The 27,566-nt window shown below is 55.5% G+C and overlaps 1 protein-coding gene across 2 annotated transcripts in view; it reads left to right on the top strand.

Moving 5' to 3' along the window:
• The window catches only part of LOC146870411 (uncharacterized), a 1,711,658-nt gene that overhangs the window by 792,771 nt on the left and 891,321 nt on the right, over positions 1-27,566 (top strand). For both annotated transcript variants that reach the window (XM_085640891.1, XM_085640893.1), the window contains 2 exons: positions 3,680-3,746; positions 5,805-5,883. In XM_085640891.1, the coding sequence (XP_085497017.1) occupies positions 3,680-3,746; positions 5,805-5,883 (146 nt within the window). The remainder of the gene's footprint in view (positions 1-3,679; positions 3,747-5,804; positions 5,884-27,566) is intronic.

The following is a 27,566-nucleotide window of genomic DNA, read 5'->3' as shown; positions in this document are numbered from 1 at the left end:
CCGGGGACAGGTGTACTCTTTGTGGGGACAGGTATCCTCTCTGGGGGGACAGGTAACCCCCAGGGACAGGTATCCTCTGTGTGGGAACAGGTATCCTCTTTGTGGGTACAGGTATCCTCTGTGGGGGACAGGTATCCTCCTGGGACAGGTATCCTCTGTATGCAGACAGGTATGCTCTTTGTGGGGACAGGTATACTCTGTGTGGGGACAGGTATCCTCTTTGTGGGGACAGGTATCCTCTGTGTGGGGCTATGTATCCTCTGTGTGAGGACAGGTATCCTCTTCGTGGAGACAGGTATTCTCTTTGTGGTGTCAGGTATCATCTGTGGGGGGACAGGTATCCTCCGGGGACTGGTATCCTCTGTATGTGGACAGGTATCCTCATTGTGGGGACAGGTATCTTCCAGAGACAGGTATACTCTGTGTGGGGACAGGTATCCTCTTTGTGGGGACAGGTATCCTCTGTGGGGGGACAGGTATCCTCCGGGGACAGGTATCCTCTGTGTGGGGACAGGTATCCTCTTTGTGGGGACAGGTATTCTCTGTGTGGGGACAGGTATCCTCTGTGTGGGGACAGGTATACTCTTTGTGGGAACAGGTATACTCTTTGTGGGGACAGGTATCCTCTGTGGGGGGACAGGTATCCTCCAGGAACAGGTATCATCTTTGTGGGGACAGGTATTCTCTTTTTGGGACAGGTATCCTCTGTGGGGGACAGGTGTCCTCTTTGCGGGGATAGGTATCCTCTGTATGTGTAAAGGTATCCTCTTTGTGGGGACAGGTATCCTCTGTGGGGGGACATGTATCCTCTGTGTGAGGACAGGTATCTTCTATGTGGGGACAGGTATCCTCTATGTGGGGACAGGTATCCTCTTTGTGGGGACAGGTATCCTCTTTGTGGGGACAGGTATCCTCTGTGGGGGGACAGGTATCCTCCGGGGACAGGTATCCTCTGTGGGAGGACAGGTATCCTCTGTATGTGGACAGTTGTCCTCTATGTGGGGACAGCTATCCTCTATGTGGGGACAGGTATCCTCTGTGGGGGGACAGGTATCCTCTGGGGACAGGTATCCTCTGTATATGGACATGTATTCTCTTTGTGGGAACAGGTATTTTCTGTGGGGGGACAGGTATCCTCCATGGACAGGTATCCTCTGTGTGGGGACAGGTATCCTCTTTGTGGGAACAGGTATCCTCTGTGGGGGACGGGTATCCTCTTTGTGGGTATGGGTATCCTCTGTGGGGGACAGGTATCCTCTTTGTGGGGTATAGGTATCCTCTGTATGTGGACAGGTATCCTCTGTGTGGGGACAGGCATCCTCTCTGTGGGGACAGGTATCCTCTTTTTGGGGACAGGTATACTCTGTGTGAGGACAGGTATCCTACGGGGACAGGTATCCTCTGTGTGAGGACAGGTATCCTCTTTGTGGGGACATGTATCCTCTGTGGGGGGACAGGTATCCTCCGGGGACAGGTATCCTTTGTGTGGGGACAGGTATCCTCTTTGTGGGAATAGGTATCCTCTGTGTGGGGACAGGTATCCTCTTTGTGGGAACAAGTATACTCTGTGCAGGGACAGGTATCCCCTCTGAATTACTCTACAAGATGACATTTCTGATTGTTTTTCCTCCTAGGAGGGGTTCTTGTGCATATGGTGTCGGCTTTGCTTTGAGAACCCTTCTGTCTACAAAAGCTTTACAATCGGCAGGGTGTGGGCAAAGCCTTGCCATATGCAGGTGAAGCTGAGTGGCTTGTTTACCAACAGGCCGAGGTGGCCGATGGGGTTTGTAGGTAGAAATAGGGACTAGTTAACTTCCTGTGGGGTGCAGGGAAGAGGGTATGGTCTTAGTAATTCACGCTTTGCTTTTGGAAGAAGGTGGTAGCATTTAGTTTTAATGAATAACCACAGGTTGTGCTGTGTGATCTACAGCAATTTGCTCTCTCCCTAAACTCTCTTCTATTATCTGCTTGGCATGTCTGATTGCAAAGTGCTCTGCGCAGTAACATGTCATCAGTTTGTTTGAGGGGATGCAAACAATGGGTAATACATAGAGCCCCGTTAACGTGGGTAATGGCAGCAGTTTTTATTTCCATTGTTATGGACGCCGTACAGCGAGCGGCAGCATTCGGTACTGTTCAGGCACTGACTGCATTTCCTGCCAGGGGACATTTTTCTGGGTCCCCCCTGGTCGGGCTCTGCCTTGCGTCGAGTGAGTAGGGCGTCTTTGGGGGGCAGCTGACCTTCTACATGCGCTGTAGGCAGAGACCCCCGATATAATGAGGATGGTTGTGGCCTGCTAACCGGGGCTGCAGCCCCTGGAGGCCCAGCGAGGAGGGGGCCTTGAGTAAGGGGGACCCTCCGGCGCTATGGGGCCTTTAGTGGCTGGGTACAACATGATCCCTGAGAGGATGTGGCACAGCTGACAGAGTTGCTGACTCCGGAGCTAGGGATCCGGGTTCGAGGCTCAGTGTCATCTCCACAACCTGTGATTTTGGGCAAATCCCTTAGTGGCAGATTTACAATAGAATGGTGGTGGAGTGCGGTGTTAAGCTAAAATTGTTAACACCGCGCTCTGCCATTCTGAAAACAGAGGGATGTGCCGTCTTTACAATGATAGGGCACACCCCTGTGTTTGCGTTGGCGCTAAATTCAGCTGCCTAGCGCCAATGTATTCACCCATGCACCATAGTGTAAGGGTGCCTGCATGGTAGGGAATGATTGTTTATGTGCAGGAAGGTGTACCTTCCTGCTCATAAACAATCACTAAGGTGATTTGCAACTCCTATGTGTGCTGCATTGTAAAGTTGCAAATCATAATTTTTTTAATGTTTGTTTATGTGCAGGAAGGAACACCTTCTTGCACATAAAAAATCATTCATGGCGATTTGCTGTTTCTATGTGTGCTGAAACAGCAAAAATTAGGAGAAATGAATCATTTCTCCTCGTTGTGCCAGGGTAAGAGCAGGTTTTCCCCTAGTCTTAATTTTGCCGCTGGCCCATATTTATGCTACCCTTGTAATAGGGGGCAGCGTCAAAATCAATGGTTGCTGCGCCAGAACGCCCACCGCAACACTCATTGCCCCCCCCTTTCACGCTAAGTGCTTACGGCAATGGGTGTTGCGGTGGGCATTTAACTTTAGGTGGTAATACACTGCCATGTTTGACAATGACTATGATTGACAATGAGGTGGAACGTTGCCAGGAAGTGACGTAATGGGCCAATGCAAGTCTGCATGCTCAGTGTGGGGAATTCCAGTCTTTACAAGAAACACAGCCCTGAAGTTGAAACGTAACAGTGTAAAAATGATGAACAGAATCACACAACATGGACATTTGGCTATTTCTGGAGGTAAAACGCAGGCCCTGCGTAGGTCACCGGGGGGCACTGTGCACAAAGGTTACACACCTATGACTTTACACGCAGGTATGACACAACTGGTGAACAGTGATGTTAGTGCACCTGTTTATAGAGGTGTTTTTCCAGAATATTGTAACTCAAGCTGTAAAAAGTAGCTTGGGCTCTGAGCACCTCTCAAACCCAGGCGCTTGGGAGATCTCAAACTAGAGTCTGAAGATGGTGCTAGTGAAAGGTACCAATGGAACTACGCGTCATGCACCCAGATGTGCCAACAGTACCCTTGGCCTCTGTCTCACTCATGTCTATTCCCTCTCTTTCAGCGCTGGTGGTCATTTGTACGATGACGGGGATCTCAGGGCTGCTGGTGGCAGGGCTTTGCTGGTACAGGTAGGTCGCCCGCTCCCCTTGGAATTCTATAGACCACCGTCCATCCCTTCCAGTGACACAAGGGCAGGCCTTTGGTGATGTGCTTCTACCTGCTTTTATCACTTGATTCCCTTCTCTCCTTCTCCTCAACCACTCAGTGTGTTTGTTTGTTCTCATTGTCGAAGGAGAGATCTTTGGAGCATTCCATTTGATTGGTAGAGTGGGGATATGTGTGTATTCCTCTTTGTTCCCATGGACGAAGGAGCCATCTCTGGAGCATTCCATTTCGTTGGTAGAGTGGGGAGATATGTGCATTTCCGTTTGCTCCCGAGGATGAAGGAGCCACCTCTGGAGCATTCTATTTAATTGGTAGAGTGGGGAGATATGTGCATTCCCCTTTGTTCCCAAGGATGAAGGAGACATCTCTGGAGCATTCCAGTAGATGAGAGATGAACCAGTATTGATGAAACACCATGTCTGGGACATTCCATTTCATTGGCGTAGAGGAGAGATTCACTGCTATAGAGGAAAGACTATGTCTGGAATATTCCATTTCATTGGTTTAGAGGGGAGATGCACTGATATAGATGAAAGACTATGACTGGAACATTTCATATCATTTGTACCGACGGGGAGATGTGCCTATTCGTTGTTATAGATTAAAGAGTCATGCCTGAGACATTCCATTTCATTGGTGTAGAGTGGTGATGCACTGCTATAGATGAAAGACTGTGTCTGGAACATTCCATTTCATTGGTGTAGAGGGAAGATACCCCTATTCTTTGTTATAGATTAAAGAATCATGCCTGAGACATTCCATTTCATTGGTTTAGAGGGGTGATACACTGCTATAGATGAAAGACTGTGTCTGGAACATTCCATTTCATTGCTGTAGAGGGAAGATGCCGCTATTCGCTGTAATAGATTAAACAGTCATGTCTGGGACACTCCATTTCATTGGTGTAGAGGGGGGATGTACATATTCCTACATGGAAGAGTCCTGTTTTGGACATTCCATTCCATCTGTGGCGAGGAAAGATGTACTTATTCATTCCTGTAGATCAAAGAGCCATGCCTGGCACATAAAGGAGATGAGACAAGGAGCTCGTTGTGGAAATCCCATGGAAAGAACTGAAAGGGTGTGCTTGGGGTATCTCTATGACTTCGCCCCAACTAACTAATCAGACGGAAGCCCCATATCACCCCTATTACAGTTGACAGGTCAGATCTCCCCTCCTTACGAACAGGAAGGACTGACGTACACCTGCGGCCTGGCTTGTAGACTGAGATCCTTTCATTTCCAGGTCAGAGGTCACGGCTGGCCCAGGCTAATCTGTGATCGAGGGTCCGCCCGTTTGGTGGCCGTGGTTCTGTTGAATACACGCCCACCATCTGTACACCAAAACCACCATCGTGAATTGGTCACCAACCGATCGCCATGCCTCGCCATGCCTCATTTATTTCTCGAAGGAGTTTGTAAATAATTGAAGGCGCCCGTGATCTTCCTTCTGTCCATTCTAGGTCCGGCTAAAAGGAGCATTAAATGAATACTTTGTCTCTGACATAGTCCTCCGATGGCCCGACGGTACAAGGGTCGCTGGAGGTTTGGCCCTGCAACCTCCTTCCAGGATTAGAGTGGGCGGTCGAATGGACAGTTTTTACGGTTCCTTACTGCAATGAAAAATGTGGTGGTAAATGACAGTTAAACATTTAAATGGGAGAAAACCTCCATGGTGTGCTGGTTCATTAATTTTTGTTTTATGAAAAACAAAACCCCCTTTGTGATTTTGCTTTTTAGAAAAAAACAAAAACCTGTCAAAGGTTTTACGGACTGTACCTTTTTTTGACTGCACCATCTGTCAAACCTTTAATATATTTACGTGAACCCACGTTATGTTTAGAGTTGTGTGCTGGGCTGGCAGCCAACTCTAAATTTGGTGGGTGGATGACGCTTGGTATGGCAGGAGTAAAACTTGTCTTACCTCCATCTGCCAAACTCTAAATCAGTCCCTACGTGTAAATGCTGTTCTCAGCTCACGTCCCCACCATTAACAACGCTTTTCCTGCTCTTTCGTCCAGGTTACAGAAAGAGGTGCGGCTGGCACAAAAGATGGCATACACAGCTTACCGTGGGAGCCAACGGTACCCAGGGAAGCAGGTAAGTAGTAGACACAGCTGGAACGTTTTGTTGGAACATTCCTTCACCTTCAGACACAGAGCGCAGTGTTACTTGTGACAGCGGTCTAGGCTGAGAGGGCATTGTTGGTTGTGACAGCACTTGATACACAAAGTGCTCTGTTAGTTGTGGCAGCTCTTATGACGCAGAGGCCACTGTTGGATAGTGCAACAGTTTAGACACGAAGGGCATTGTTAAGTGTGTCAGCAGTTTAGACAGACAGGCACTGCTATGGCTGCGCTTCAGACACAAAGGGCGCTGTTATGGCTGCGCTTCAGACACACAGGGCGCTGTTATGGCTGCGCTTCAGACACACAGGGCGCTTTTAAGGCTGCGCTTCAGACACAGGGCGCCTTTATGGCTGCGCTTCAGACACACAGGGCGCTGTTAGGGCTGCGCTTCAGACATACAGGGCGCTGTTAGGGCTACGCTTCAGACACACAGGGCGTTGTTATGGCTGCGCATCAGACAAAGGGCGCTGTTATGGCTGCGCTTCAGACACAGGGCGCTGTTATGGCTGCACTTCAGACACACAGGGCACTGTTAGGGCTGCACTTCAGACACACAGGGCGCTGTTAGGGCTACGCTTCAGACACACAGGGCGCTGTTTGGGCTACGCTTCAGACACACAGTGCACTGTTAAGGCTGCGCTTCAGACACAGGGCGCTGTTATGGCTGCGCTTCAGACACACAGGGCACTGTTAGGGCTGCGCTTCAGACACAGGGCGCTGTTAGGGCTTCGCTTCAGACACACAGGGCGCTGTTAGGGCTACGCTTCAGACACACAGGGCGTTGTTATGGCTGCGCATTAGACAAAGGGCGCTGTTATGGCTGCGCTTCAAACACACAGGGCGCTGTTATGGCTGCACTTCAGACACAAAGGGCGCTGTTATGGCTGCACTTCAGACACACAGGGCGCTGTTAGGGCTGCGCTTCAGACACACAGGGCGCTGTTAGGGCTGCGCTTCAGACACACAGGGTGCTGTTAGGGCTACGCTTCAGACACACAGGGCGTTGTAATGGCTGCGCATCAGACAAAGGGCGCTGTTATGGGTGCGCCTCAGACAGAGGGCACTGTTATGGCTGAGCCTCAGACACAGGGCACTGTTATGGCTGCACTTCAGACACACAGGGCACTGTTAGGGCTGCACTTCAGACACACAGGGCGCTGTTAGGGCTACGCTTCAGACACACAGGGCATTGTTATGGCTGCACATCAGACAAAGGGCGCTGTTATGGCTGCGCTTCAGACACACAGGGCGCTGTTATGGCTGCACTTCAGACACAAAGGGCGCTGTTATGGCTGCACTTCAGACACACAGGGCGCTGTTAGGGCTGCGCTTCAGACACTCAGGGCGCTGTTATGGCTACGCTTCAGACACACAGGGCGCTGTTATGGCTGCGCTTCAGACACACAGGGCACTATGAAGGCTGCCCTTCAGACACACGGCGCTGTTATGGCTGGGCTTCAGACACACAGGGCACTGTTAGGGCTGCGCTTCAGACACACAGGGCGCTGTTAGGGCTACGCTTCAGACACACAGGGCGTTGTTATGGCTGCGCATCAGACAAAGGGCGCTGTTAGGGCTGCGCTTCAGACACACAGGGCGCTGTTAAGGCTGCGCTTCAGACACAGGGCGCCTTTATGGCTGCGCTTCAGACACAAAGGGCGCTGTTATGGCTGCGCTTCAGACACACAGGGCGCTGTTAGGGCTACGCTTCAGACACACAGGGCGTTGTTATGGCTGCGCATCAGACAAAGGGCGCTGTTATGGCTGCGCTTCAGACACAGGGTGCTGTTATGGCTGCACTTCAGACACACAGGGCACTGTTAGGGCTGCACTTCAGACACACAGGGCGCTGTTAGGGCTACGCTTCAGACACACAGGGCGCTGTTTGGGCTACGCTTCAGACACACAGTGCACTGTTAAGGCTGCGCTTCAGACACAGGGCGCTGTTATGGCTGCGCTTTAGACACACAGGGCACTGTTAGGGCTGCGCTTCAGACACAGGGCGCTGTTAGGGCTTCGCTTCAAACACACAGGGCGCTGTTAGAGCTACGCTTCAGACACACAGGGCATTGTTATGGCTGCGCATCAGACAAAGGGCGCTGTTATGGCTGCGCTTCAGACACACAGGGCGCTGTTATGGCTGCACTTCAGACACAAAGGGCACTGTTATGGCTGCACTTCAGACACACAGGGCGCTGTTAGGGCTGTGCTTCAGACACACAGGGCGCTGTTAGGGCTGCGCTTCAGACACACAGGGTGCTGTTAGGGCTATGCTTCAGACACACAGGGCGTTGTTATGGCTGCGCATCAGACAAAGGGCACTGTTATGGGTGAGCTTCAGACAGAGGGCACTGTTATGGCTGAGCCTCAGACACAGGGCGCTGTTATGGCTGCACTTCAGAAACACAGGGCACTGTTAGGGCTGCACTTCAGACACACAGGGCGCTGTTAGGGCTACGCTTCAGAGACACAGGGCGTTGTTATGGCTGCGCATCAGACAAAGGGCGCTGTTATGGCTGCGCTTCAGACACACAGGGCGCTGTTATGGCTGCACTTCAGACACAAAGGGCGCTGTTATGGCTGCATTTCAGACACACAGGGCGCTGTTAGGGCTGCGCTTCAGACACACAGGGCGCTGTTAGGGCTGTGCTTCAGACACACAGGGTGCTGTTATGGCTGCACTTCAGACACACAGGGCGCTGTTAGGGCTGCATTTCAGACACACAGGGCGCTGTTAGGGCTGCGCTTCAGACACACAGGGAGCTGTTATGGCTGCTCTTCAGACACACAGGACGCTGTTAGGGCTGCGCTTCAGACACATAGGGCACTGTTAAGGCTGCGCTTCAGACACAGGGCGCTGTTATGGCTGCGCTTCAGACACACAGGGCACTGTTAGGGCTGCACTTCAAACACACAGGGTGCTGTTAGGGCTGCGCTTCAGACACACAGGGTGCTGTTAAGGCTGCGCTTCAGACACAGGGCGCCGTTATGGCTGCGCTTCAGACACAAAGGGCGTTGTTAGGGCTGTGCTTCAGACACACAGGGCACTCTTAGGGCTGCGCTTCAGACACAGGGCGCTGTTAGGGCTTCGCTTCAGACACACAGGGCGCTGTTATGGCTGCGCTTCAGACACAGGGCACTGTTATGGCTGCGCTTCAGACACAGGGCGCTGTTATGGCTGCACTTCAGACACACAGGGCACTGTTAGGGCTGCACTTCAAACACACAGGGTGCTGTTAGGGCTGCGCTTCAGACACACAGGGTGCTGTTAAGGCTGCGCTTCAGACACAGGGCGCCGTTATGGCTGCGCTTCAGACACAAAGGGCGTTGTTAGGGCTGTGCTTCAGACACACAGGGCACTCTTAGGGCTGCGCTTCAGACACAGGGCGCTGTTAGGGCTTCGCTTCAGACACACAGGGCGCTGTTATGGCTGCGCTTCAGACACAGGGCACTGTTATGGCTGCGCTTCAGACACAGGGCGCTGTTATGGCTGCACTTCAGACACACAGGGCGCTGTTAGGGCTGTGCTTCAGACACACAGGGCGCTGTTAGGGCTGCGCTTCAGACACACAGGGTGCTGTTAGGGCTATGCTTCAGACACACAGGGCGTTGTTATGGCTGCGCATCAGACAAAGGGCACTGTTATGGGTGAGCTTCAGACAGAGGGCACTGTTATGGCTGAGCCTCAGACACAGGGCGCTGTTATGGCTGCACTTCAGAAACACAGGGCACTGTTAGGGCTGCACTTCAGACACACAGGGCGCTGTTAGGGCTACGCTTCAGAGACACAGGGCGTTGTTATGGCTGCGCATCAGACAAAGGGCGCTGTTATGGCTGCGCTTCAGACACACAGGGCGCTGTTATGGCTGCACTTCAGACACAAAGGGCGCTGTTATGGCTGCACTTCAGACACACAGGGCGCTGTTAGGGCTGCGCTTCAGACACACAGGGCGCTGTTAGGGCTGTGCTTCAGACACACAGGGTGCTGTTATGGCTGCACTTCAGACACACAGGGCGCTGTTAGGGCTGCATTTCAGACACACAGGGCGCTGTTAGGGCTGCGCTTCAGACACACAGGGAGCTGTTATGGCTGCTCTTCAGACACACAGGACGCTGTTAGGGCTGCGCTTCAGACACATAGGGCACTGTTAAGGCTGCGCTTCAGACACAGGGCGCTGTTATGGCTGCGCTTCAGACACACAGGGCACTGTTAGGGCTGCACTTCAAACACACAGGGTGCTGTTAGGGCTGCGCTTCAGACACACAGGGTGCTGTTAAGGCTGCGCTTCAGACACAGGGCGCCGTTATGGCTGCGCTTCAGACACAAAGGGCGTTGTTAGGGCTGTGCTTCAGACACACAGGGCACTCTTAGGGCTGCGCTTCAGACACAGGGCGCTGTTAGGGCTTCGCTTCAGACACACAGGGCGCTGTTATGGCTGCGCTTCAGACACAGGGCACTGTTATGGCTGCGCTTCAGACACAGGGCGCTGTTATGGCTGCACTTCAGACACACAGGGCACTGTTAGGGCTGCGCTTCAGACACACAGGGCGCTGTTAAGGCTGCGCTTCAGACACACAGGGCGCAAAAGGGCGTTGTTATGGCTGCGCATCAGACAAAGGGCGCTGTTATGGCTGCGCTTCAGACACAGGGTGCTGTTAGGGCGTCGCTTCAGACACACAGGGCGCTGTTATGGCTGCGCTTCAGACACAGGGCACTGTTATGGCTGCGCTTCAGACACAGGGCGCTGTTAGGGCTGCGCTTCAGACACACAGGGCGCAAAAGGGCGTTGTTATGGCTGCGCATCAGACAAAGGGCACTGTTATGGCTGCGCTTCAGACACACAGGGTGCTGTTATGGCTGCACTTCAGACACACAGGGTGCTGTTAGGGCTGCGCTTCAGAAACACAGGGAGCGGTTATGGCTGCTCTTCAGACACACAGGGCGCTGTTAGGGCTACGCTTCAGACACACAGGGCATTGTTATGGCTGCGCATCAGACAAAGGGCGCTGTTATGGCTGCGCTTCAGACACACAGGGCGCTGTTATGGCTGCACTTCAGACACAAAGGGCGCTGTTATGGCTGCACTTCAGACACACAGGGCGCTGTTAGGGCTGCGCTTCAGACACACAGGGCGCTGTTAGGGCTGCGCTTCAGACACACAGGGCGCTGTTAGGGCTGCGCTTCAGACACACAGGGTGCTGTTATGGCTGCACTTCAGACACACAGGGCGCTGTTAGGGCTGCGTTTCAGATAGACAGGGCGCTGTTAGGGCTGCGCTTCAGACACACAGGGAGCTGTTATGGCTGCTCTTCAGACACACAGGACGCTGTTAGGGCTGCGCTTCAGACACATAGGGCACTGTTAAGGCTGCGCTTCAGACACAGGGCGCTGTTATGGCTGCGCTTCAGACACACAGGGCACTGTTAGGACTGCACTTCAAACACACAGTGCGCTGTTAGGGCTGCGCTTCAGACACACAGGGTGCTGTTAAGGCTGCGCTTCAGACACAGGGCGCCGTTATGGCTGCGCTTCAGACACAAAGGGCGTTGTTAGGGCTGCGCTTCAGACACACAGGGCACTCTTAGGGCTGCGCTTCAGACACAGGGCGCTGTTAGGGCTTCGCTTCAGACACACAGGACGCTGTTATGGCTGCGCTTCAGACACAGGGCACTGTTATGGCTGCGCTTCAGACACAGGGCGCTGTTATGGCTGCACTTCAGACACACAGGGCACTGTTAGGGCTGCGCTTCAGACACACAGGGCGCTGTTAGGGCTGCGCTTCAGACACACAGGGCGCAAAATGGCGTTGTTATGGCTGCACATCAGACAAATGGCGCTGTTATGGCTGCGCTTCAGACACAGGGCGCTGTTAGGGCGTCGCTTCAGACACACAGGGCGCTGTTATGGCTGTGCTTCAGACACAGGGCACTGTTATGGCTGCGCTTCAGACACAGGGCGCTGTTAGGGCTGCGCTTCAGACAGTCAGGGCTTAAAAGGGCGTTGTTATGGCTGCGCATCAGACAAAGGGCGCTGTTATGGCTGTGCTTCAGACACACAGGGTGCTGTTATGGCTGCACTTCAGACACACAGGGCGCTGTTAGGGCTGCGCTTCAGAAACACAGGGAGCGGTTATGGCTGCTCTTCAGACACACAGGACGCTGTTAGGGCTGCGCTTCAGACACACAGGGCACTGTTAAGGCTGCGCTTCAGACACACAGGGCGCTGTTATGGCTGCGCTTCAGACACACAGGGCACTGTTAGGGCTGCGCTTCAGACACACAGGGCACTGTTAGGGCTGCGCTTCAGACACAGGGCACTGGTATGGCTGCGCTTCAGACACAGGGTGCTGTTATGGCTGCACTTCAGACACACAGGGCACTGTTAGGGCTGCGCTTCAGACACACAGGGCGCTGTTAGGGCTGTGCTTCAGACACACAGGGCGCTGTTAGGGCTGCGCTTCAGACACACAGGGCGCAAAAAGGCAATGTTATGGCTGCGCATCAGACAAAGGGCGCTGTTATGGCTGCGCTTCAGACACAGGGCGCTGTTAGGGCTTTGCTTCAGACACACAGGGCGCTGTTATGGCTGCGCTTCAGACACAGGGCACTGTTATGGCTGCGCTTCAGACACAGGGCGCTGTTATGGCTACACTTCAGACACACAGGGCACTGTTAGGGCTGCACTTCAGACACACAGGGCGCTGTTAGGGCTGCACTTCAGACACACAGGGCGTTGTTAGGGCGGCGCTTCAGACACACAGGGCGCAAAAGGGCGTTGTTATGGCTGCGCATCAGACAAAGGGCGCTGTTATGGCTGCGCTTCAGACACACAGAACGCTGTTATGGCTGCACTTCAGACACAAAGGGCGCTGTTATGGCTGCACTTTAGACACACAGGGCGCTGTTAGGGCTGCGCTTCAGACACACAGGGCGCTGTTAGGGCTGTGCTTCAGAAACACAGGGTGCTGTTATGGCTGCACTTCAGACACACAGGGCACTGTTAAGGCTGCGCATCAGACAAAGGGCGCTGTTATGGCTGCGCTTCAGACACAGGGCGCTGTTATGGCTGCGCTTCAGACACACAGGGTGCTGTTATGGCTGCACTTCAGACACACAGGGCGCTGTTAGGGCTGCGCTTCAGAAACACAGGGAGCGGTTATGGCTGCTCTTCAGACACACAGGACGCTGTTAGGGCTGCGCTTCAGACACACAGGGCACTGTTAAGGCTGCACTTCAGACACACAGGGCGCTGTTATGGCTGCGCTTCAGACACACAGGCCACTGTTAGGGCTGCGCTTCAGACACACAGGGCACTGTTAGGGCTGCGCTTCAGACACAGGGCACTGTTATGGCTGCGCTTCAGACACAGGGTGCTGTTATGGCTGCACTTCAGACACACAGGGCACTGTTAGGGCTGCGCTTCAGACACACAGGGCGCTGTTAGGGCTGTGCTTCAGACACACAGGGCGCTGTTAGGGCTGCGCTTCAGACACACAGGGCGCAAAAAGGCGTTGTTATGGCTGCGCATCAGACAAAGGGCGCTGTTATGGCTGCGCTTCAGACACAGGGCGCTGTTAGGGCTTCGCTTCAGACACACAGGGCGCTGTTATGGCTGCGCTTCAGACACAGGGGACTTATGGCTGCGCTTCAGACACAGGGCGCTGTTATGGCTACACTTCAGACACACAGGGCACTGTTAGGGCTGCACTTCAGACACACAGGGCGCTGTTAGGGCTGCGCTTCAGACACACAGGGCGTTGTTAGGGCGGCGCTTCAGACACACAGGGCGCAAAAGGGCGTTGTTATGGCTGCGCATCAGACAAAGGGCGCTGTTATGGCTGCGCTTCAGACACACAGGACACTGTTATGGCTGCACTTCAGACACAAAGGGCGCTGTTATGGCTGCACTTTAGACACACAGGGCGCTGTTAGGGCTGCGCTTCAGACACACAGGGCGCTGTTAGGGCTGTGCTTCAGAAACACAGGGTGCTGTTATGGCTGCACTTCAGACACACAGGGCGCTGTTAGGGCTGCGCTTCAGACACACAGGGCGCTGTTAGGGCTGCGCTTCAGACACACAGGGCGCTGTTAGGGCTGCGCTTCAGACACACAGGGAGCTGTTATGGCTGCTCTTCAGACACACAGGACGCTGTTAGGGCTGCGCTTCAGACACACAGGGCACTGTTAAGGCTGCGCTTCAGACACAGGGCGCCATTATGGCTGCGCTTCAGACACAAAGGGCGCTGTTAGGGTTGCGCTTCAGACACACAGGGCGCTGTTATGGCTGCGCTTCAGACACACAGGGCGCTGTTAGGGCTGCGCTTCAGACACAGGGAGCATTTATGGCTGCTCTTTAGACACACAGGACGCTGTTAGGGCTGTGCTTCAGACACACAGGGCACTGTTAGGCTGCGCTTCAGACAGAGGGCGCTCTTATGGCTGCACTTCAGACACACAGGGAGCTGTTAGGGCAGTGCTTCAGACACACAGGGCGCTGTTAAGGCTGCACTTCAGACAGAGGGCGCCGTTATGGCTGCGCTTCAGACACAATGGGTGCTGTTAGGGCTGCGCTTCAGACACACAGGGCACTGTTATGTTTGCGCTTCAGACACAGGGCGCTGTTATGGCTGCACTTCAGACACACAGGGCACTGTTAGGGCTGCGCTTCAGACACACAGGGCGCTGTTAGGGCTGCGCTTCAGACACACAGGGCGCTGTTAGGGCTGCGCTTCAGACACACAGGGCGCTGTTAGGGCTGCACTTCAGACACACAGGGCGCTCTTAGGGCTGCGCTTCAGACACACAGGGCGCTAAAGGGCGTTGTTATGGCTGCGCATCAGACAAGTGGCGCTGTTATGGCTGCGCTTCAGACACAGGGCACTGTTAGGGCTTCGCTTCAGACACACAGGGCGCTGTTATGGCTGCGCTTCAGACACAGGTCACTGTTATGGCTGCGCTTCAGACACAGGGCGCTGTTATGGCTAGACTTCAGACACACCGGGCACTGTTAGGGCTGCGCTTCAGACACACAGGGCGCTGTTAGGGCTGCGCTTCAGACACACAGGGCGCTGTTAGGGCTGCGCTTCAGACACACAGGGTGCATAAGGGCGTTGTTATGGCTGCGCATCAGACAAAGGGCGCTGTTATGGCTGCGCTTCAGACACACAGGACGCTGTTATGGCTGCACTTCAGACACAAAGGGCGCTGTTATGGCTGCACTTCAGACACACAGGGCGCTGTTAAGGCTGCGCTTCAGACACACAGGGCACTGTTAGGGCTGCGCTTCAGACACACAGGGTGCTGTTATGGCTGCACTTCAGACACACAGGGCGCTTTTAGGGCTGCGCTTCAGACACACAGGGCGCTGTTAGGGCTGCGCTTCAGACACACAGGGAGCTGTTATGGCTGCTCTTTAGACACACAGGACGCTGTTAGGGCTGCGCTTCAGACACACAGGGCACTGTTAAGGCTGCGCTTCAGACACATGGCGCTGTTATGGCTGCGCTTCAGACACACAGGGCACTGTTAGGGTTGCACTTCAAACACACAGGGCGCTGTTAGGGCTGCGCTTCAGACACACAGGGCGCTGTTAAGGCTGCGCTTCAGACACAGGGCGCCGTTATGGCTGCGCTTCAGACACAAAGGGCGCTGTTAGGGCTGCGCTTCAGACACACAGTGCACTGTTAAGGCTGCCCTTCAGACACAGGGTGCTGTTATGGCTGCGCTTCAGACACACTGGGCGCTGTTAGAGCTGCGCTTCAGACACACAGGGCCCTGTTAGGGCTGTGCTTCAGACACACAGGGCGCTGTTAAGGCTGCGCTTCAGACAGAGGGCACCGTTATGGCTGCGCTTCAGACACAAAGGGTGCTGTTAGGGCTGCGCTTCAGACACACAGGGCACTGTTATGGCTGCGCTTCAGACACAGGGCGCTGTTATGGCTGCACTTCAGACACACAGGGCACTGTTAGGGCTGCGCTTCAGACACACAGGGCGCTGTTAGGGCTGCGCTTCAGACACATAGGGCGCTGTTAGGGCTGCGCTTCAGACAGACAGGGCGCTAAAGGGCGTTGTTATGGCTGCACTTCAGACACACAGGGCACTGTTAGGGCTGCGCTTCAGACACACAGGGCACTGTTATGGCTGCGCTTCAGACACAGGGCGCTGTTATGGCTGCACTTCAGACACACAGGGCACTGTTAGGGCTGCGCTTCAGACACACAGGGCACTGTTATGGCTGCGCTTCAGACACAGGGCGCTGTTATGGCTGCACTTCAGACACACAGGGCGTTGTTAGGGCTGCGCTTCAGACACACAGGGCGCTGTTAGGGCTGCGCTTCAGACACAGGGCGCTGTTATGGCTGCACTTCAGACACACAGGGCACTGTTAGGGCTGCGCTTCAGACACACAGGGCGCTGTTAAGGCTGCGCTTCAGACACAGGGCGCTGTTATGGCTGCGCTTCAGACACAAAGGGCGCAGTTATGGCTACGCTTCAGACAAAGGTCGCTGTTATGGCTGCGCTTCAGACACACAGGGCGCTGTTATGGCTGCATTTCAGACACAAAGGGCGCTGTTATGGCTGTGCTTCAGACACACAGGCCGCTGTTAGGGCTGCGCTTCAGACACACAGGGCGCTGTTAGGGCTGTGCTTCAGACACACAGGGTGCTGTTAGGGCTGCACTTCAGACACACAGGGCACTATTATGGCTGCACTTCAGACACACAGGGCGCTGTTAGGGCTGCGCTTCAGACACACAGGGCCCTGTTATGGCTGCTCTTCAGACACACAGGATGCTGTTAGGGCTGCGCTTCAGACACACAGGGCGCTGTTAAGGCTGCGCTTCAGACAGAGGGCACCGTTATGGCTGCGCTTCAGACACAAAGGGTGCTGTTAGGGCTGCGCTTCAGACACACAGGGCACTGTTATGGCTGCGCTTCAGACACAGGGCGCTGTTATGGCTGCACTTCAGACACACAGGGCACTGTTAGGGCTGCGCTTCAGACACACAGGGCGCTGTTAGGGCTGTGCTTCAGACACACAGGGCGCTGTTAGGACTGCGCTTCAGACAGACAGGGCGCTAAAGGGCGTTGTTATGGCTGCGCATCAGACAAAGGGCGCTGTTATGGCTGCGCTTCAGACACAGGGCGCTGTTAGGGCTTTGCTTCAGACACACAGGGCGCTGTTATGGCTGCGCTTCAGACACACAGGGCACTGTTATGGCTGCGCTTCAGACACAGGGCGCTGTTATGGCTAGACTTCAGACACACCGGGCACTGTTAGGGCTGCGCTTCAGACACACAGGGCGCTGTTAGGGCTGCGCTTCAGACACACAGGGCGCTGTTAGCGCTGCGCTTCAGACACACAGGGTGCATAAGGGCGTTGTTATGGCTGCGCATCAGACAAAGGGCGCTGTTATGGCTGTGCTTCAGACGCACAGGACGCTGTTATGGCTGCACTTCAGACACAAAGGGCGCTGTTATGGCTGCACTTCAGACACACAGGGCGCTGTTAAGGCTGCGCTTCAGACACACAGGGCACTGTTAGGGCTGCGCTTCAGACACACAGGGTGCTGTTATGGCTGCACTTCAGACACACATGGCGCTTTTAGTGCTGCACTTCAGACACACAGGGCGTTGTTAGGGCTGCGCTTCAGACACACAGGGAGCTGTTATGGCTGCTCTTTAGACACACAGGATGCTGTTAGGGCTGCGCTTCAGACACACAGGGCACTGTTAAGGCTGCGCTTCAGACACATGGCGCTGTTATGGCTGCGCTTCAGACACACAGGGCACTGTTAGGGTTGCACTTCAAACACACAGGGCGCTATTAGGGCTGCGCTTCAGACACAGGGCGCTGTTAAGGCTGCGCTTCAGACACAGGGCGCCGTTATGGCTGCGCTTCAGACACAAAGGGCGCTGTTAGGGCTGCGCTTCAGACACACAGTGCACTGTTAAGTCTGCACTTCAGACACAGGGTGCTGTTATGGCTGCGCTTCAGACACACAGGGCGCTGTTAGGGCTGCGCTTCAGACACACAGGGCGCTGTTAGGGCTGCGCATCAGACACACAGGGCGCTGTTAGGGCTGCGCTTCAGACACAGGGCGCTGTTATGGCTGCGCTTCAGACACAAAGGGCGCAGTTATGGCTACGCTTCAGACAAAGGTCGCTGTTATGGCTGCGCTTCAGACACACAGGGTGCTGTTATGGCTGCATTTCAGACACAAAGGGCGCTGTTATGGCTGTGCTTCAGACACACAGGCCGCTGTTAGGGCTGCGCTTCAGACACACAGGGCGCTGTTAGGGCTGCGCTTCAGACACACAGGGCACTGTTAAGGCTGCGCTTCAGACACACAGGGCGCTGTTATGGCTGCGCTTCAGACACACAGGGCACTGTTAGGGCTGCGCTTCAGACACACAGGGCACTGTTAGGGCTGCGCTCCAGACACAGGGCACTGGTATGGCTGCGCTTCAGACACAGGGTGCTGTTATGGCTGCACTTCAGACACACAGGGCGCTGTTAGGGCTGTGCTTCAGACACACAGGGCGCTGTTAGGGCTGTGCTTCAGACACACAGGGCGCTGTTAGGGCTGCGCTTCAGACACACAGGGCGCAAAAAGGCATTGTTATGGCTGCGCATCAGACAAAGGGCGCTGTTATGGCTGCGCTTCAGACACAGGGCGCTGTTAGGGCTTTGCTTCAGACACACAGGGCGCTGTTATGGCTGCGCTTCAGACACAGGGCACTGTTATGGCTGCGCTTCAGACACAGGGCGCTGTTATGGCTACACTTCAGACACACAGGGCACTGTTAGGGCTGCACTTCAGACACACAGGGCGCTGTTAGGGCTGCGCTTCAGACACACAGGGCGTTGTTAGGGCGGCGCTTCAGACACACAGGGCGCAAAAGGGCGTTGTTATGGCTGCGCATCAGACATAGGGCGCTGTTATGGCTGCGCTTCAGACACACAGGACGCTGTTATGGCTGCACTTCAGACACAAAGGGCGCTGTTATGGCTGCACTTTAGACACACAGGGCGCTGTTAGGGCTGCGCTTCAGACACACAGGGCGCTGTTAGGGCTGTGCTTCAGAAACACAGGGTGCTGTTATGGCTGCACTTCAGACACACAGGGCACTGTTAAGGCTGCGCATCAGACAAAGGGCGCTGTTATGGCTGCGCTTCAGACACAGGGCGCTGTTATGGCTGCGCTTCAGACACACAGGGTGCTGTTATGGCTGCACTTCAGACACACAGGGCGCTGTTAGGGCTGCGCTTCAGAAACACAGGGAGCGGTTATGGCTGCTCTTCAGACACACAGGACGCTGTTAGGGCTGCGCTTCAGACACACAGGGCGCTGTTATGGCTGCGCTTCAGACACACAGGCCACTGTTAGGGCTGCGCTTCAGACACACAGGGCACTGTTAGGGCTGCGCTTCAGACACAGGGCACTGTTATGGCTGCGCTTCAGACACAGGGTGCTGTTATGGCTGCACTTCAGACACACAGGGCACTGTTAGGGCTGCGCTTCAGACACACAGGGCGCTGTTAGGGCTGTGCTTCAGACACACAGGGCGCTGTTAGGGCTGCGCTTCAGACACACAGGGCGCAAAAAGGCGTTGTTATGGCTGCGCATCAGACAAAGGGCGCTGTTATGGCTGCGCTTCAGACACAGGGCGCTGTTAGGGCTTCGCTTCAGACACACAGGGCGCTGTTATGGCTGCGCTTCAGACACAGGGCACTGTTATGGCTGCGCTTCAAACACAGGGCGCTGTTATGGCTACACTTCAGACACACAGGGCACTGTTAGGGCTGCACTTCAGACACACAGGGCGCTGTTAGGGCTGCGCTTCAGACACACAGGGCGTTGTTAGGGCGGCGCTTCAGACACACAGGGCGCAAAAGGGCGTTGTTATGGCTGCGCATCAGACAAAGGGCGCTGTTATGGCTGCGCTTCAGACACACAGGACACTGTTATGGCTGCACTTCAGACACAAAGGGTGCTGTTATGGCTGCACTTTAGACACACAGGGCGCTGTTAGGGCTGCGCTTCAGACACACAGGGCACTGTTAGGGCTGTGCTTCAGAAACACAGGGTGCTGTTATGGCTGCACTTCAGACACACAGGGCGCTGTTAGGGCTGCGCTTCAGACACACAGGGCGCTGTTAGGGCTGCGCTTCAGACACACAGGGAGCTGTTATGGCTGCTCTTCAGACACACAGGACGCTGTTAGGGCTGCGCTTCAGACACACAGGGCACTGTTAAGGCTGCGCTTCAGACACAGGGCGCCATTATGGCTGCGCTTCAGACACAAAGGGCGCTGTTAGGGTTGCGCTTCAGACACACAGGGCGCTGTTATGGCTGCGCTTCAGACACACAGGGCGCTGTTAGGGCTGCGCTTCAGACACACAGGGAGTATTTATGGCTGCTCTTTAGACACACAGGACGCTGTTAGGGCTGTGCTTCAGACACACAGGGCACTGTTAAGGCTGCGCTTCAGACACAGGGCGCTCTTATGGCTGCACTTCAGACACACAGGACACTGTTAGGGCTGCGCTTCAAACACACAGGGAGCTGTTAGGGCTGTGCTTCAGACACACAGGGCGCTGTTAAGGCTGCACTTCAGACAGAGGGCGCCGTTATGGCTGCGCTTCAGACACAAAGGGTGCTGTTAGGGCTGCGCTTCAGACACACAGGGCACTGTTATGTTTGCGCTTCAGACACAGGGCGCTGTTATGGCTGCACTTCAGACACACAGGGCACTGTTAGGGCTGCGCTTCAGACACACAGGGCGCTGTTAGGGCTGCGCTTCAGACACACAGGGCGCTGTTAGGGCTGCGCTTCAGACACACAGGGCGCTGTTAGGGCTGCACTTCAGACACACAGGGCGCTGTTAGGGCTGCGCTTCAGACACACAGGGCGCTAAAGGGCGTTGTTATGGCTGCGCATCAGACAAAGGGCGCTGTTATGGCTGCGCTTCAGACACAGGGCGCTGTTAGGGCTTCGCTTCAGACACACAGGGCGCTGTTATGGCTGCGCTTCAGACACAGGTCACTGTTATGGCTGCGCTTCAGACACAGGGCGCTGTTATGGCTAGACTTCAGACACACCGGGCACTGTTAGGGCTGCGCTTCAGACACACAGGGCGCTGTTAGGGCTGCGCTTCAGACACACAGGGCGCTGTTAGGGCTGCGCTTCAGACACACAGGGTGCATAAGGGCGTTGTTATGGCTGCGCATCAGACAAAGGGCGCTGTTATGGCTGCGCTTCAGACACACAGGACGCTGTTATGGCTGCACTTCAGACACAAAGGGCGCTGTTATGGCTGCACTTCAGACACACAGGGCGCTGTTAAGGCTGCGCTTCAGACACACAGGGCACTGTTAGGGCTGCGCTTCAGACACACAGGGTGCTGTTATGGCTGCACTTCAGACACACAGGGCGCTTTTAGGGCTGCGCTTCAGACACACAGGGCGCTGTTAGGGCTGCGCTTCAGACACACAGGGAGCTGTTATGGCTGCTCTTTAGACACACAGGACGCTGTTAGGGCTGCGCTTCAGACACACAGGGCACTGTTAAGGCTGCGCTTCAGACACATGGCGCTGTTATGGCTGCGCTTCAGACACACAGGGCACTGTTAGGGTTGCACTTCAAACACACAGGGCGCTGTTAGGGCTGCGCTTCAGACACACAGGGCGCTGTTAAGGCTGCGCTTCAGACACAGGGTGCCGTTATGGCTGCGCTTCAGACACAAAGGGCGCTGTTAGGGCTGCGCTTCAGACACACAGTGCACTGTTAAGGCTGCCCTTCAGACACAGGGTGCTGTTATGGCTGCGCTTCAGACACACTGGGCGCTGTTAGGGCTGCGCTTCAGACACACAGGGCCCTGTTAGGGCTGTGCTTCAGACACACAGGGCGCTGTTAAGGCTGCGCTTCAGACAGAGGGCACCGTTATGGCTGCGCTTCAGACACAAAGGGTGCTGTTAGGGCTGCGCTTCAGACACACAGGGCACTGTTATGGCTGCGCCTCAGACACAGGGCGCTGTTATGGCTGCACTTCAGACACACAGGGCACTGTTAGGGCTGCGCTTCAGACACACAGGGCGCTGTTAGGGCTGCGCTTCAGACACATAGGGCGCTGTTAGGGCTGCGCTTCAGACAGACAGGGCGCTAAAGGGCGTTGTTATGGCTGCGCATCAGACAAAGGGCGCTGTTATGGCTGCGCTTCAGACACAGGGCGCTGTTAGGGCTTTGCTTCAGACACACAGGGCGCTGTTATGGCTGCGCTTCAGACACACAGGGCACTGTTATGGCTGCGCTTCAGACACAGGGCGCTGTTATGGCTAGACTTCAGACACACCGGGCACTGTTAGGGCTGCGCTTCGGACACACAGGGCGCTGTTAGGGCTGCGCTTCAGACACACAGGGCGCTGTTAGCGCTGCGCTTCAGACACACAGGGTGCATAAGGGCATTGTTATGGCTGCGCATCAGACAAAGGGCGCTGTTATGGCTGCCCTTCAGACGCACAGGACGCTGTTATGGCTGCACTTCAGACACAAAGGGCGCTGTTATGGCTGCACTTCAGACACACAGGGCGCTGTTAAGGCTGCGCTTCAGACAAACAGGGCACTGTTAGGGCTGCGCTTCAGACACACAGGGTGCTGTTATGGCTGCACTTCAGACACACATGGCGCTTTTAGTGCTGCGCTTCAGACACACAGGGCGTTGTTAGGGCTGCGCTTCAGACACACAGGGAGCTGTTATGGCTGCTCTTTAGACACACAGGATGCTGTTAGGGCTGCGCTTCAGACACACAGGGCACTGTTAAGGCTGCGCTTCAGACACATGGCGCTGTTATGGCTGCGCTTCAGACACACAGGGCACTGTTAGGGTTGCACTTCAAACACACAGGGCGCTGTTAGGGCTGCGCTTCAGACACAGGGCACTGTTAAGGCTGCGCTTCAGACACAGGGCGCCGTTATGGCTGCGCTTCAGACACAAAGGGCGCTGTTAGGGCTGCGCTTCAGACACACAGTGCACTGTTAAGGCTGCACTTCAGACACAGGGTGCTGTTATGGCTGCGCTTCAGACACACTGGGCGCTGTTAGGGCTGCGCTTCAGACACACAGGGCGCTGTTAGGGCTGCGCATCAGACACACAGGGCGCTGTTAGGGCTGCGCTTCAGACACACAGGGCGCTGTTAAGGCTGCGCTTCAGACACAGGGCGCTGTTATGGCTGCGCTTCAGACACAAAGGGCGCAGTTATGGCTACGCTTCAGACAAAGGTCGCTGTTATGGCTGCGCTTCAGACACACAGGGTGCTGTTATGGCTGCATTTCAGACACAAAGGGCGCTGTTATGGCTGTGCTTCAGACACACAGGCCGCTGTTAGGGCTGCGCTTCAGACACACAGGGCGCTGTTAGGGCTGTGCTTCAGACACACAGGGCGCTGTTAGGGCTGCGCTTCAGGCACACGGGGCACTATTATGGCTGCACTTCAGACACACAGGGCGCTGTTAGGGCTGCGCTTCAGACACACAGGGCCCTGTTATGGCTGCTCTTCAGACACACAGGATGCTGTTAGGGCTGCGCTTCAGACACACAGGGCGCTGTTATGGCTGCTCTTCAGACAAAGGGCGCTGTTATGGCTGCGCTTCAGACACAAAGGGCGCTGTTATGGCTGCAGTTCAGACACACAGGGCGTTGTTATGGCTGCGCTTCAGACACACAGGGCGCTGTTAGGGCTGCGCTCCAGACACACAGGGTGCTGTTAGAGCTGCGCTTCAGACAAAAAGGGCGCTGTTATGGCTGAGCTTTAGACACACAGGGCGCTGTTATGCCTGTGCTTCAGACACACAGGGTGCTGTTATGGCTGCGCTTCAGATGCACAGGGTGCTGTTATGGCTGCGCTTTAGACACAGGGCACTGTTATCGCTGCGCTTCAGACACACAGGGCGCTGTTATGGCTGTGCTTCTGACACAAAGGGCGCTGTTATGGCTGAGCTTCAGACACACAGGGCGCTGTTAGGGCTGCGCTTCAGACACACAGGGCGCTGTTAGGGCTGCGCTTCAGACACACAGGGCGCTGTTATGGCTGCGCTTCAGACAAACAGGGCGCTGTTAGGGCTGTGCTTCAGACACACAGGGCGCTGTTAGGGCTGCGCTTCAGACAAAGGGCGCTGTTATGGCTGCACTTCAGACACAAAGGGCGCTATTATGGCTGCGCTTCAGACACACAGGGCGCTGTTAGGGCTGCGCTTCAGAAACACAGGGTGCTGTTATGGCTGCGCTTCAGACAAACAGGGCGCTGTTAGGGCTGCGCTTCAGACACACAGGGCGCTGTTAGGGCTGCGCTTCAGACACAGGGCGCTGTTAAGGCTGCGCTTCAGACACAGGGCGCCGTTATGGCTGCGCTTCAGACACAAAGGGCGCTGTTAGGGCTGCGCTTCAGACACACAGTGCACTGTTAAGGCTGCACTTCAGACACAGGGTGCTGTTATGGCTGCGCTTCACACACACGGGGCGCTGTTAGGGCTGCGCTTCAGACACACAGGGCGCTGTTAGGGCTGCGCATCAGACACACAGGGCGCTGTTAGGGCTGCGCTTCAGACACACAGGGCGCTGTTAAGGCTGCGCTTCAGACACAGGGCGCTGTTATGGCTGCGCTTCAGACACAAAGGGCGCTGTTATGGCTACGCTTCAGACAAAGGTCGCTGTTATGGCTGCGCTTCAGACACACAGGGTGCTGGTATGGCTGCATTTCAGACACAAAGGGCGCTGTTATGGCTGTGCTTCAGACACACAGGCCGCTGTTAGGGCTGCGCTTCAGACACACAGGGCGCTGTTACGGCTGTGCATCAGACACACAGGGCGCTGTTATGGCTGCGCTTCAGACACACAGGGCACTATTATGGCTGCACTTCAGACACACAGGGCGCTGTTAGGGCTGCGCTTCAGACACACAGGGCCCTGTTATGGCTGCTCTTCAGACACACAGGATGCTGTTAGGGCTGCGCTTCAGACACACAGGGCGCTGTTATGGCTGCTCTTCAGACAAAGGGCGCTGTTATGGCTGCGCTTCAGACACAAAGGGCGCTGTTATGGCTGCAGTTCAGACACAAAGGGCGCTGTTATGGCTGCGCTTCAGACACACAGGGCGTTGTTATGGCTGCGCTTCAGACACACAGGGCGCTGTTAGGGCTGCGCTCCAGACACACAGGGTGCTGTTAGGGCTGCGCTTCAGACAAAAAGGGCGCTGTTATGGCTGAGCTTTAGACACAGGGCGCTGTTATGCCTGTGCTTCAGACACACAGGGTGCTGTTATGGCTGCGCTTCAGATGCACAGGGCGCTGTTATGGCTGCGCTTTAGACACAGGGCGCTGTTATCGCTGCGCTTCAGACACACAGGGCGCTGTTATGGCTGTGCTTCTGACACAAAGGGCGCTGTTATGGCTGAGCTTCAGACACACAGGGCGCTGTTAGGGCTGCGCTTCAGACACACAGGGCGCTGTTAGGGCTGCGCTTCAGACACACAGGGCGCTGTTATGGCTGCGCTTCAGACAAACAGGGCGCTGTTAGGGCTGTGCTTCAGACACACAGGGCGCTGTTAGGGCTGCGCTTCAGACAAAGGGCGCTGTTATGGCTGCACTTCAGACACAAAGGGCGCTATTATGGCTGCGCTTCAGACACACAGGGCGCTGTTAGGGCTGCGCTTCAGAAACACAGGGTGCTGTTATGGCTGCGCTTCAGACAAACAGGGCGCTGTTAGGGCTGCGCTTCAGACACACAGGGCGCTGTTAGGGCTGCGCTTCAGACACAGGGCGCTGTTAAGGCTGCGCTTCAGACACTGGGCGCCGTTATGGCTGCGCTTCAGACACAAAGGGCGCTGTTAGGGCTGCGCTTCAGACACACAGTGCACTGTTAAGGCTGCACTTCAGACACAGGGTGCTGTTATGGCTGCGCTTCAGACACACTGGGCGCTGTTAGGGCTGCGCTTCAGACACACAGGGCGCTGTTAGGGCTGCGCATCAGACACACAGGGCGCTGTTAGGGCTGCGCTTCAGACACACAGGGCGCTGTTAAGGCAGCGCTTCAGACACAGGGCGCTGTTATGGCTGCATTTCAGACACAAAGGGCGCTGTTATGGCTGTGCATCAGACACACAGGGCGCTGTTAGGGCTGCGCTTCAGACACACAGGGCACTATTATGGCTGCACTTCAGACACACAGGGCGCTGTTAGGGCTGCGCTTCAGACACACAGGGCCCTGTTATGGCTGCTCTTCAGACACACAGGATGCTGTTAGGGCTGCGCTTCAGACACACAGGGCACTGTTATGGCTGCTCTTCAGACAAAGGGCGCTGTTATGGCTGCGCTTCAGACACAAAGGGCGCTGTTATGGCTGCAGTTCAGACACAAAGGGCGCTGTTATGGCTGCGCTTCAGACACACAGGGCGTTGTTATGGCTGCGCTTCAGACACACAGGGCGCTGTTAGGGCTGCGCTCCAGACACACAGGGTGCTGTTAGGGCTGCGCTTCAGACAAAAAGGGCGCTGTTATGGCTGAGCTTTAGACACACAGGGCGCTGTTATGCCTGTGCTTCAGACACACAGGGTGCTGTTATGGCTGCGCTTCAGATGCACAGGGCGCTGTTATGGCTGCGCTTTAGACACAGGGCGCTGTTATCGCTGCGCTTCAGACACACAGGGCGCTGTTATGGCTGCGCTTCTGACACAAAGGGCGCTGTTATGGCTGAGCTTCAGACACACAGGGCGCTGTTAGGGCTGCGCTTCAGACACACAGGGCGCTGTTAGGGCTGCGCTTCAGACACACAGGGCGCTGCTATGGCTGCGCTTCAGACAAACAGGGCGCTGTTAGGGCTGTGCTTCAGACACACAGGGCGCTGTTAGGGCTGCGCTTCAGACAAAGGGCGCTGTTATGGCTGCACTTCAGACACAAAGGGCGCTATTATGGCTGTGCTTCAGACACACAGGGCGCTGTTAGGGCTGCGCTTCAGAAACACAGGGTGCTGTTATGGCTGCGCTTCAGACACACAGGGCCCTGTTATGGCTGCTCTTCAGACACACAGGATGCTGTTAGGGCTGCGCTTCAGACACACAGGGCGCTGTTATGGCTGCTCTTCAGACAAAGGGCGCTGTTATGGCTGCGCTTCAGACACAAAGGGCGCTGTTATGGCTGCACTTCAGACACAAAGGGCGCTGTTATGGCTGCGCTTCAGACACACAGGGCGTTGTTATGGCTGCGCTTCAGACACACAGGGCGCTGTTAGGGCTGCGCTCCAGACACACAGGGTGCTGTTAGGGCTGCGCTTCAGACAAAAAGGGCGCTGTTATGGCTGAGCTTTAGACACACAGGGCGCTGTTATGCCTGCGCTTCAGACACACAGGGTGCTGTTATGGCTGCGCTTCAGATGCACAGTGCGCTGTTATGGCTGCGCTTTAGACACAGGGCGCTGTTATCGCTGCGCTTCAGACACACAGGGCGCTGTTATGGCTGCGCTTCTGACACAAAGGGCGCTGTTATGGCTGAGCTTCAGACACACAGGGCGCTGTTAGGGCTGCGCTTCAGACACACAGGGCGCTGTTAGGGCTGCGCTTCAGACACACAGGGCGCTGTTATGGCTGCGCTTCAGACAAAC

The sequence above is a fragment of the Triturus cristatus genome, chromosome 1_1 (assembly GCF_964204655.1).
Source record: "Triturus cristatus chromosome 1_1, aTriCri1.1, whole genome shotgun sequence".
In the NCBI taxonomy this organism is placed as follows: Eukaryota; Metazoa; Chordata; class Amphibia; order Caudata; family Salamandridae; genus Triturus; species Triturus cristatus.
Note: the sequence above shows the minus strand (reverse complement) of the source record. Positions and strands in the feature narration are given on the sequence as shown.